At 46.2% G+C, this 12615-nt stretch overlaps 1 protein-coding gene across 1 annotated transcript in view; it reads right to left on the bottom strand.

The window, feature by feature from the left end:
* Positions 1-3897: 3897 nt before the first annotated feature.
* Positions 3898-12615, bottom strand: part of WARS2 (tryptophanyl tRNA synthetase 2, mitochondrial) — an 80770-nt gene continuing 72052 nt past the window's right edge. The window contains exons 5-6 of the mRNA XM_084755880.1: positions 5800-5918; positions 3898-4466 (exon numbers count right to left, since the gene is read on the bottom strand). Coding sequence (XP_084612006.1) covers positions 4018-4466; positions 5800-5918 — 568 coding nt within the window. The 3' untranslated portion in view covers positions 3898-4017. The remainder of the gene's footprint in view (positions 4467-5799; positions 5919-12615) is intronic.

Here is a 12615-nt window from a genome sequence, read left to right as displayed (position 1 = left end):
AATTGTCAGTAAAGCCTCCTGGCTGTTGTGGCCCCGGGTGCTGGGAAATCCTAATTGCTAATGATAGGCAATCTGTTTTCAGACCAGTCTCCGGGAGGAACTGACTCTCCACATACAAAAAATTTCAAAAGATCCACCAAGTTGACAGGATGGAAAAAGGATGATAACACAGGGATAACACATAGTTAATGACAACACAGACACAGACAGATCCTCATGTTAAAGGGCGCATGCATTCCCTTTAACTCACAGCAGACACAGGCCACTTGACTTGGAGCAAGGACTGACCTGTATGCACAGACGAAGTTTTAGGGAGTAATTATAAGGACACTGGAATAAGTAGGAGGAACAAGAGAGGCAGGGGTGGGCAGAGGAGGAAATACAAGGACCAAGAATAGAACAGAGCACAGGAGAGAGGACTGTGGACCAGCATGGTCCAAGCCATGACCGGAGCTTGCTAGTCAGGGCATACGTCAGGTTCCCAATGAGGAGAGACTTGCAGCTAATAATAAGCATGTGGCTTTGGACACACTCCTGAAAGGACTATCTTACTTTAAGACCGCCCATCTTATAGGGTTGATATAAGTATTAAATGCGATATTGAAGCAGAGTACACTTTATTCCCAGGGTATGGCACCACATAGTGTATTATAGCTCACTGTGCTAGGGTTTGGAAAACTATGTGGAGAAACCATACTGTCTTCATAAGAACCTCTCCAGGAAGAGTCCCACACCATGTTCTTGACCTATTCCGAGCACAAACAGGCTCCATGGCTCACAGGGGCGCCGTCCAATGAGCAGGTCCACGATGAGTAAGTCCTCTATTTGTACTGTCTGGCACCATACCCACCAGACACATGGTATTTAAAATGCTGACAAGGAAAATTAAAATTAATTTAATTTTAATTAATTTAAATTTGCATGGCAATAGCCAACAGTGTTGTCTTATTAGCCATGTATACCAGAACGCACTGTGCAAGAGGACCTTGTGGCCTTGTGGGACTCTGGATCCCTGAGTCTATCCCTTAGAAGCTGGGTTGAAATAAAAGTCTATAGCATTATTAGGAATTGAACTACGTCAGGTGCACGTCTCAACCTCGACAGCTAGTGCACTGCAACCTTAGTCATGCATGAGGCTGATAAGGCAGGGTGATCTACCTGACTGGCCTGAGGACTAGAGGAGAAAATGCTTGGGCATGGTTCTCAGCACTGGTGTGTCAGAGGCACCGGGGAAGGGCTGATATGCAGTTGCTGCATTCATCTGCCAGTTTTAGATTCGGTGGGTCTGAGGTGGAACAGAGCACTGTGATCCAATGGGTTCCTCAATGACGTCGGTTGGCCTGGTCTGGGGCTCCTCCTCGGAAAACCCCGTGCAGAGGTTGGCTCTTGAGTGTTCACGCCAGGTGCATGTGATAAAGGTTTGGTTTCCAGCATGGTACTATTGGGAGTTGGTAGAAACACTGAGCTGGGGCCTAGTGGGAGATACTGTGGCCATTACAGGCTATGTCTGTGGAGGGGCCACCTGGCACCCCATCCCCTCAGTTTCTTTTTTCTTTTTTCTTTTTTTGCTGTCTGACCACCATGAAGTGGTGTCCTGTCTGGATGCACTTCTGGGAGATAGACACAAAAGCAAGTGGACCAACCAATCATGGACTAAAACCTTAAAACTGAATAAAAATAAAAGGTTTTCTTTATGTAATTAGTGATAGAATGCTAGCATATACACAAGTCTTAAGAAACTTATGACAGTGCCTGATAAGACACTGGAAATTGTTTTGTGATAACCACACTTAGAGTGTTCATCAGGAAGGGTCTTTTTTTGGTGGTGGTGGTAGGGAGTCACATTTTATTATAAGTCTCCTGCCCATTTTCTGACATTCTGGTAATTTTATCATGGACTAAAAAGATAAACCTACTCATTGTGGAGAGGGTCCAGCTGAACTAGGTGGGTCTGAAATGGAGTTTGTCAGTAGGCAGGCTACAGTGCTCTGAGCTGTCTGACCACTCTAATATTGACACCTGAAAAAAAGATATATAGTTTTGTTTTTTTTTTACTATTTCCATTCTCTATAAAATAGGAAACCACAATCAAAATTACCTTTTGAAGTCAAGCACAGTTATCAGTTATATGTATTTCCAATATTTCATTTATACCCCCCCCCCCAAAAAAAAATTACTGGGTCAGCATGGTGGTGCAAGCCATTAATCCCAGCATTCAAAAGGCAGAGGCAGGTGGATCTCTACGAATTCAAGACCAACCTGGCCCAGGGCTATGTAGAAACAAAAAGGTACTGCTGGGAAGGGATGTGAAAAACACGGCCAGGTTCTACATGGCCCTTGCTCTTCCATCGGCTTTCTGAGGTGACCAGGAGTAACGGCTGACTATGTGTCACCTTGTGTGCTTGTGTTATACAGACAGCTATGACGTTTTTGGGGGGAGGGGTGTGTCTGTGAGGGTGTCTCTAGAAAAGACTGTGAACTGAGTCAGTAAAGGAAGTCTTACCTTTGTCAGTATGGACAAGCACCAACCAATCCATTTAGGGACCACACAAGAACCTGAAAGAGGCCAATCTGCTCTTTCCTTGAGCTGCTCCATCTTGGACTATCACAGTTTGTGGTCCTCTGACCTTCAGACTCTGGAACTTACACAGGAGCCCCTGTCCAGTCTTGACTCTGAAAGCCTTGGACTCAGTGTTCCACTGACTGGCCTGGACTACACTGTTTTGAATCTCTAGGTTAAAGACAACATACTGTGTTTTCCCCGTCTTTGCTCATAGTGTGACCCAATCCATATGATAGATTACTTTTCTAAGGATTTATTTTTTTAATTACGTATACATGTGTGTGGGCGTGTGCACATGAGTACAGGTGCATGCTAAGACCAGAGACATCATCAGATCCCCATAGGGCTGGAGTTACCAGCAGTTGTGAGCTGCCCAATATGGGTGCTGAGAACCAAACGCCGTATACCCAGTGATGCCCCAGACTACAGATGTCTCCCACTCAGAACTGGAAGTTAAGATGCAAGGGCCAGTGGAATGGCTCAACAAGGAAGGTGCCTGATGCTAAGCCTTATGACCTGAGTTCGATTCCCAGATCCCACACGGAGGGTTTCCACATCCTCCAACCTTGACAGACATGCCTTGATATGATCCTGCCTGTGCAAACACACACACTAATAAACAAATGAATTAAGAAAACAATCCCCCCAAATTAAAATGTGTCTTTTTCCTGAGCCAAGGCAATGTTTTAATCTGGATTCTGGGATACAGTGTTCCCTAGTCCCAGCTGTCTCAGTGGCAATGGCCTCTGTGTGCAAGCCAGGACTGCCGGTTGCATTTTCAGCTGTGAACACAGAAGTGTACAGCTATGTTTGGGGGGTTCGTTATTTCAGAGGCTGAGGAAGGTATGAGACAGGAGGCTTCCCTCCACTGGAACACCAGAGGCTTCTGTCCTCGCTCCCCTGGCATCTGGCAGAGCCAAGCAGGCATCCCTACAGTGAATCTAGAAGCAAGGCCTTAGGACTACTTTTGGGGCTTTGAGGGTTAAATGCTCACCAAAGTGAGCTAGATCCAGATTTAAAATATGCAACCATTAGCTGAGTTGATACAAACAAGCCAGTATTTCAGGCTTATCTTTTCAGTTCCCACCTTCCAAACTGAGGTGGGATGGCATGTTTGGAGGTTCAAAACGTTGGCCCTCAGGGTTTAGGGAGAATTCTTAAAAAGCACCCTAGTCTTGGGGGCGGGGAGGAGGGACTTCACGCTTGCTTCAAACTTAGTGACACTGTAGGAACTAATTCTACGCTCTGCCCCTTGGTCCCTCCCCTATGGCTTCCACAGAGGGAGGGTTATTTTTGTTCAGCTGTCAAGTTTGTGGGAACATTTCAGACCAAAAACTGTGCCTCAGTTTATTGCAGTTCTTTGGAACATGGCTCCATAGAAGGCATTCATGAAATGAAACTAACTGCCAGCGGCCGGCTGCCTCGACAGGGGTGCAGAGGCTTGGCTGGCCTTCCTACTGAATCCCCACCAATCCCTTCACCTCCTCCAACACAGGACAGGCTAATTCTCGGGCCTTTGCAGATCCAGCAAGTAAAACCTTCTTTAAATGGCTCTTATCCATTTTCAGTTTCTCAATTTCCCTCCTGATTGGAGCAAATCTCTCAATCACAGCGTCCGCCACCAGCAGCTTGTAGCGCGCAGTGTCCAGGCCCGCGCTGCTGCGTACCACCTCCTCCACCGAGAGGCCAGACACAGCTGCGTGGATTGCCACCATGTTGGAGACACCAGCTCTGCTGTCCGGCTCGTAGGTGACCTCTGATGTGAAGTCCGTCACAGCCTTTCGGAATTTCTGTACGATCTCCTCTGGGCTGTCTGTTATTTGGACAGTGGCCAGTCTGTCGGGGTCCGACTTGGACATTTTGGCAGAGGGATCACGGAGAGACTTCACTTTCTTCATGGATGCTAGTGAAAATAAGGCAAGCCAGGAATGTTATAATCTAGACTGCGAAGACACCAAGAAGACCAGAAATATTATCTGACCACACAATAGCATGCCTTCATCTTGAAGAATTTAACCAATTTATCAATCGTGGAAGTAAATACACCAGAAACAGGTCTTGTCAATGCAACATCCACGGCATACGTCGGCAATGACTCATGCAGCGTGTGACTGACACAAACGGAATTATGCTGGTTATGCTGTGCAGACTTGTGGGTCACCAGGCTTGCCTAGCAAGTGCCGTTAGCCTCTGAGCCATCTCTCTGACTCTGTGCACACATCATTTTCTTTTCTTTTAAAAAAAATTTTTTTTTGTGGATGTATGTAAAGCTACCCACGTGCTAGGGCAAGGCCATGGCAAGTTTGTGGCCAGAAAACAACTTTGGCAAGTCTGTTTTGAGGCAGGGTATCACTCGCTCTTCCTGCCCCTGTGCAGCATCCCCCAGGCTAGCTGGCCATTCTCCTGTCTCCACTTCCCTCCTTGCTATAGGGATGCTGCAACTTTAACCATCTATGGCAATCCTTCCATGTCTCTACACAGAATTATGTATTTACTGACACACATACACACAATGATAGAAACACACAGGGTTGTATGTGTGTTAAGCTGTGCCTCAGTCATACACCAGTATTACTGACAAATGCTTAGTTCATGGCTATTAGAAATGGACTTATTGCTATAAAGGAAGCTGACTTCAATGCATGAGGCACCCTGGCAGGGCTGAGGCTGGCACTGCAGAGGCAGTGGTGGACTGTTCGTCCGTCCGGTCTCTCCCATCCTTTTCAGAAGTTAGCGTGACGCTCATCAGGTCTCCCTCATGCTGTCTGGATTCTGGTCGAGCAGGTCTCACTCTCCTGGCTTTTGTCTTACTGTGCATGTTGAGAAGGGAGAGGTGCGTTGGGATTCGGGATCAGAAGAGCTGGTAGGACTCTGTTCTGATATCAGCCAGACGCGTAACTTGGAGAGAGTGAACCTTGCTGTGCCTTAGTTTATGTGTATAAAACTGTGTGTAATTTGTGTCAAATAAAATGTTCCTTTATACAATCTATTGACATATATTTTAGAAATTAAAATTATGACTTTTTAAAAAAGTCTCCCCCATATTTCACTTAAAAAAAATGTTTTCTGGAACCTGACATCATCTCCTAGTCCTTCATGACCCCAACAATAGAGTTCCAGTTAGGAACCCTCAAGACTGTCAGCGAGAAAGACAAATCCAGTGCAGTGAGGCTCCAGGTGTCCAGGCCACCCTTCAGTATGTACCCAGACTTCACAGTCACATGCCTGCTACTCACTGAAGATGGACGTGGGCAGTGGAAACAACTCCCCATACTTCTGGTTGAAACTTCGAGCTAGATCCTGAACTAGTTCCATGTGCTGGACTTGATCCTCCCCGACAGGAACGTGTGTGGACCTTTAAGAAGACACAGACAGAAACCTCAGCAAGGCTCCTTCTTAGCCGGAAATGACGCTGCAAGCGGCCGCACTTCCTGTGCCTACTTTTTCCACTGCTGGTGTTCAACAAATGTTCACCAACTACACAGGGAACACAGAGACCCAAGACTTTATCTGCATGCCAGACAAATGCTGAAAGGATGTTTGTCTATGCTGGTCCTGCTGCTCCCATGGCAAACGAGTACAGCCATCAATGCCAAATGCCAGTATCTTGCTGGGAGGGAGCCCTGGCATCTTCAATAGCACATGCTCTTAGGCATCCTTGTGTCTAAAAGGCACTCCTCATCTCTCATGCGACAGATGACTCCAGACTAGACCAGATGCCTTCACCTCAGAGCTGCGGCTCACACTTGAAAGACACCCTGCCCATTCTCCAAATTAGAGACGGCAGACAGATCTTCCGGCCAGAGGTTTTCCTCCCCCTTAGACAAGGAATGCTTCAAGATCGTTCTGTATTTTCAAGTAACAGTATTCGGAGGGCAGCTAATATGCTGTGCGGGGTCTCTAATGTAAGTCGCACAGTACCCTGCAGATGGGTCTTAAAGACAATGTGGAACGAGAAAAGCCAACTGCAGAGCATGTGACGAGCACGCTGACACTTGACACTTATGTGAAGTATGGACGTACACGTCCAAGTGCTACATATTTTTAGAGACGTGCAGATCTGGAATGATTACAGAAACATGGTGGAGGAGAGGCTGTGCTTCAGTGACTAAGCGCTCATCTCGTCATTTAAGACTCTGGGATGAACCCCCCCCCCCCCAACTGAAAGCCAGATTACAACAGTGATCATGATGATAATGAAAGAAATTAAAGAATTAAGAAGTACCCTTTTTCAACTCGTTGTAGCTGCTTTTAGAGAAGAAAGGGAAATGGCTTGTGAAAAGGAACAAAGGAGACTTTTTGACCCCAAAATTTTCATTTATTAAGAAACAAGCAAGTGGGAAAAAAACCACTCAGAAGGTAGAGACACTGCTTTTGATGGTGTCACTCCGCATACGCAGTTCAAAGCGTGGGACCCTGAGGAGGAATGCAAGGAGCATGCCTGTGGGTACACACAGGTGATTTCAATGTTGAACGCTTGGCTGTGGTCAGGATCAGGCTTGACAGCTACAGTTTCTGACCAAGGACGTTTAATTTGGAAGAAGCAGTGAAGCTACCATCGAGCCTCTCCTCTTCCCAAGCCCTGATTTCCTCTGCAGACTGTGATGATGATGGAACCATCCTTCCGGCTGTTTCTAGGGTTACCAAGTGTACAGCCCCAGACGGTAAAAGCTCAATGCATGGAAGCAACTGATACAGCAAATACTCATTAACATTTGAATGGCCTTATGGGAGGCACATTGGCTGTTCTCAAATAAGATCATCTTTATTTTAATGACCAACTTGCCTTGCCAAACAGAAGCACCAATGTCAACCCTGGAGACCCGGTGACAATCCAGATTTAGGTACAAAACCCACATGGAACTGACAGGTAATAGCCCCCCTCTACCCTCATATAAACTATTTTATAGGAATTCTGAGAACTCTGACATAAGAAAAACAGAACAGTAAGTGAAAAGGCAAACACATGGCTGAGACTATGGGCCAGGAAGTGCTTCCTCCTCTTCTGAGGTCAACAAAGCGGGAGGTGGGGGAGGCTGCAGGGGGCACAGGAGAGTAAGACCCTGGCTCCATGAGTGGTAAAGCTGCAAGGTCACTCTGTACCCTCTGCTCAGGATGGGGCTGCTGGGGCTCGCATCTGAGGTACACAAGCACATGGCTCAATTTGGTAACTTCTCTTTGGCTGATCTTTGCTACTCTTACCTGGTAATTACAGTGAGACCCATACTCGGAGTCACCTTGACTCCCCCAGACCAAATTAGCCAACAGAGCAGGTTACAAAGCAATTACGGTAGCCCGTAGGAAATCACAATGGACTGCAACTAACACAGAAAAAACAATTACCATAATCAATACACTTTAAGCACATCAAAATGAATATTTCCACATGTCAAAATGGTTCCAGATCCACAAAGCCACCCACTAAACAGAAAACACATTTAGTTTTCACAATGACGCTGTGTGTGTCTCGCCTCGTGTCGGATCCCTGACTCTTTCCTTACAATTCTGTGGAGTTTTGATTTTTTATAAGAGGATTAAAAACATTTTAATTTTTTTCACCTGGTCCTGTTCCTCCACGTGGGGTTTGCATCTGACTTTGGTTTGTTTGTTTCTGGTCCCTCCTCCCTGTGCGGCCGCTGCCGCTTTCACCCCCTGTAATTTATCTTGGCCTTTGCTTCTCATCCGCTGAGTTCACACTTTACATTATTCAGCCTGTCTTTGATTCTGCTCACTTGTGGGGCTTATTCTCTTCACGTTTGCAACCTCTCTCCCCACAGTCTGCCTTTCACTTCAAATAATTTAGGGCTGCTCTTTTAAAATTTATATCCGACATAATGATATCCATATTAATACGTCTACTCTTTCTCTCCTTCCTTTTTATTCCCTTCACCCTGGCTGTGCTTTCTCAGACACAACATAAAACAAAAGTCTTTCATAATTCTGATTGTTATAACTTCTGTCACATAATAATGCCTCTGATCTTCTTCTTTGGTGACTGAGCCGTTTTTCTTGTGCTTCAATCCTTATTGCCTCTGAACTGACTTGGGCTCCGTCCCACCCTTGGCAGCATTAGTGCCCAGATGAGCAATCATCGCCGGGGGGTGGTGGGGGGGTGGGGTGTATGGGGGGGTGAATCTCGCTTTCCCCTACTTGCTTGGCTGTGCCTTCGAGTTATCGGAACTGCAGCCTTTACTCAGCAGGCTGGGAAAGGGGCTCGCAGTTACCTTTCGTGTCACAAGTTCCCTCTCGCTGACTGCTTACTGGACATGCTTCAATGACCGTCCATTCCAGAAATTACTTATTAGAGATATCATTAGCTACTGAGTGAAACTGTAACTTCTGCCGAGTCCTCTCCTAGCAGTGTCCACCTCACTGTAGGGCAACACAGCAATAAATGTGGTTGCTCCTGACTGGTCACTCATGTATTCCATCTCTTGTGACGTCCCATTTCTTCTTCATACCACAGGCATCATGCTCTGGGTTGGGGAGATGGCCTCCAAACAGACAGTCCCCGTCGCTGCCCTTTAATCCACCCTCTGGATATGGTCTGTTTTCCTTTAGAAAGCATCAACGACACCAATTTCACTCTGTTCTTAGAATACACAGGCAGCTTCTCACTCTCTGTGGGGAACATAATGGCTTGTCTGTTGCTAACCCCGGGGCCCACTGGGTTCACTCTCCTCCTTGCTAACTCTGTTCAGGGGCCAGAAGCCTGGAGGTTCCCTGCCTCAGACTGCCTTCCAGTGGAGTGAGGTTTAATGCAGCACCATGCCCCATCGCTGTCCCGGAAAGAGAGGGAGTGAGCGTGCGGGCAGTGTGGTAAGAAAGGAGCTGGGCAGCGGCTTTCAGGATTTCTAACATTCCAGGTCAGCCTGGTCTCATTGCATTGGGTTTAGGAACTGAGATTTTCAGACCCGCCCTAAAAACGCTTACCCCCTAACACAGCACTTCCTCCCGCTCTCAGACAATAGGAAGACACTTCTGGAAGCTGAAACCACCCAACAGAAGTTTCAGGTACTGTCTACTTCTTTGTTTCTTGGCTACTTTGTACTTTGTACTTGAACTGTTCCTCCCAGGGACCACATGGCCAAAGGCTTGCTTGGTCTCAGTCTACGGTGCTACCGGGAGACGTGGAACCACTTAGGAGCTGGGCTTGCTAGAAAGAAATTAGGTCATTGGGGTGTGGCCCTTGAAGGCGACTCAGGGACCCTGGCTTGCCTCCCTACACCTGTTTTTGGTCACCATGAAGTAAAGCAACTTTGTCCCATTATGTGTTTCCACTATGACATCTTGCCTCACTCTAGACTCAAGACAATGAGGTCAACCAATCAGGTGCTGAAATCCCTGAAACCCAAGCCACATAACCCTTTCCTCCTTTCAGCTGCCTTACCTCAGGTGTTTTGTCATCGCAAAAGAAAGCTGACTAATGGAGTCTGGGTTTGGTTTTCTAGTTACAATTTTTTAAAGACCATCTCCTTATTCTCTTGTATCATCTCAGGCTTTTTTTTTTTTTACATTTATTTATTTATTTATGTGTGTGTGTGTGTGTGTGTGTGTGTACGTGCGCGCGCATATGCATGCATGTGTACCCCACAGCACGCTTGTGGACAGAAAAAAACTCGTGGGAGTCAATGTTCTCCTCCATGTGGGTTCAGGGCTGTACTCAGGTTGTTAGGTCTGGGGTGAGGCCCTGCCCTGCTGAGCACCCTCACCACCTGTATCCCCCTTTGATTTTAGAGTCTTTTCTCCTGTTTCTCTGCTCAAACTCTTGGGAAACATTCGCTGATTAGTTAGGCCATCACTGCCTATGCAGACTTAGTGGGTTTCCCCACAGTTACTTTCTCTTCTTCCTCCTCTTCTTCTTCTTCATCATCATCATCACCATCATCATCATCACCTAGTTGTTGTTGTTGTTGTTATTATTATTATTATTATTATTATTATTATTATTAGTGGTGCTGCCTCATAAACATTAGGGAAGTGCCCAGACACTACGCTAATGCAGCCTGAAAGCTAATTGCTTTATCTGGGAAGCGGGAATATCATCCACCTGTCTACCAGAGCTATGCTGAGGATTTGAACACCAGGCATTTATCAGCTGTTGCGATGCTTAGTGAATACTGTTCAACACTGGTCAGTCCTCACTTCTCTCCTATTTAAGAGCATGCATAGTGGCACTGCCTGGAATCACTATATTACATTACTTAAAAAATATTGTGTGTCTTTCTATATGTATACATATATAGGCGGAGACACAAAAGGAAAATAAATATTTACTTAATATATAGCCAAGTACTTATGTTTTTGAGAATTTCATGCATGAGTAGCATATTTACATCATTTCCACTCTTCCTTCCCCCCCAGCTACACACACACACACACACACACACACACACACAGACACAGACACACAGACACACACACACACACACAGACACAGACACACAGACACACACACAGACACATACACACACACACACAGACACATACACACACAGACACACACATACACACAGACACATAGACATACAGACACATACACACACAGACACACAGACACACACACACACCGTCTCTACTGAATCAATTAGCGTTGATCTATGTGTTTAGGACTGATCGTTGGGACTAGATACTTATCAGGGAGCTTGCCCCAAAAGAAGACTGACTCTCCCTCCCCGAGCAGCCATTACCCGCCTATATCTCTTCGTCTGCGGCTGAAGCCCTGTGAGATTTCTCCCATTTGTGCTGGCATGTCATCTGGTGGTGTTACCCTGTAGGGCTTGTTTAGGTGACCATACTGTTGAGGAATCATGGGCATGGCTTCCCTGGCCTGTCTGGAAGGCATTTTCTAGCAGCAGGCCTTCTGGTCCTCTGATAGTCAGCTATTTAAAAGTATGCCTTCAGATAAATAAGGGCTATTGTAAATAAAACTGAAGACCTTTTGCTACGTTTGCTACATTTCTTCAGGTATCTACTGTTACCATTATTACGACTTTGATGGTGCTGGAGCCTGAGCCTTCATGCACACCAGACAAGCTCTCTCCCGCTGAGCTTCATCACCTACCATCTTTTTACTTTTATTTTGGGACAAGGTCTCACTAAGGCACTCAGGCTATCCTTGAAGTTACTCTGTAGCTCAGGCAAGCCTTGAACTTGTGACCTTCCTGAGCAGCCTGATAAACAGCTGGAATCACAGACCAGCACCTCCAGGCTTGGCTTAACTTCCTGTTATTTATCATGCTTTCTGGATAAGATGACCTCAGCTCTCCATTCCCTGCTTCCTTAAACACCTCCTACAGAAACGCTCACGTGTCTTCTATAAGCCTATCTGAAGCGGCTTCTCTGTTCCGTTCCTCGCATTTGTTCTCCAGCCTACCATACCACACAACCTAATGCTCATTTTTGACAAAAGCAAATACAAATTCTATATTTGACTTACATCACAACATTTTGTGAAGAGGCACACAGGTTGTCTGCTGGGCAGAAACCACAGACATTCTTACCTGTCCTTCAATCTATCAACCTACCAGTGTTTACAATATAAATACTTCTGGACATTCTGGCTATGACTTGTCCCAAATACAGAAATAGGTGAAACAAAACAGAAACAAATAGAAAGTACCCCCAACTGCACAGGTGCTCTAGCCTGAGACGAGGGCCAGGCTGGGCTGTGTCCTTCAGAAAGGGGCACGCACATGCCCACATCTGTAATCTGATGTGGCATTAGGCCTGGCAGGCAGTTTCTAGGCTAAGGAAGGAGACTCCACCTTGAAGGTAGGTAATTGACTGGTTTTATAGAAAAACATTTTTATCTGTTTACCTGAACAAAGAGTCTCTACCTATCAGAACGCTGCCGAGAACAGAAAAATCCTGCCACTGGCATCCACCCTCCCTCTGAAGCTGGGGAGAAGCCCTACGGTAACCACGGATGAGCCCAGTAGACGTTAAGAAGGGACACTTCCAGAATGGGACAGAAGTGCCTACCTTGGAGACTCTAAGCGCTTTTATGAGGGACTCCTGCTAATGTTGGAGGGAGCCTGCGACAGTGAAGA

Source organism: Acomys minous (genome assembly GCF_964271855.1).
Source record: "Acomys minous genome assembly, chromosome: 14".
In the NCBI taxonomy this organism is placed as follows: Eukaryota; Metazoa; Chordata; class Mammalia; order Rodentia; family Muridae; genus Acomys; species Acomys minous.
This window is presented reverse-complemented; position numbering and strand designations above follow the sequence as displayed.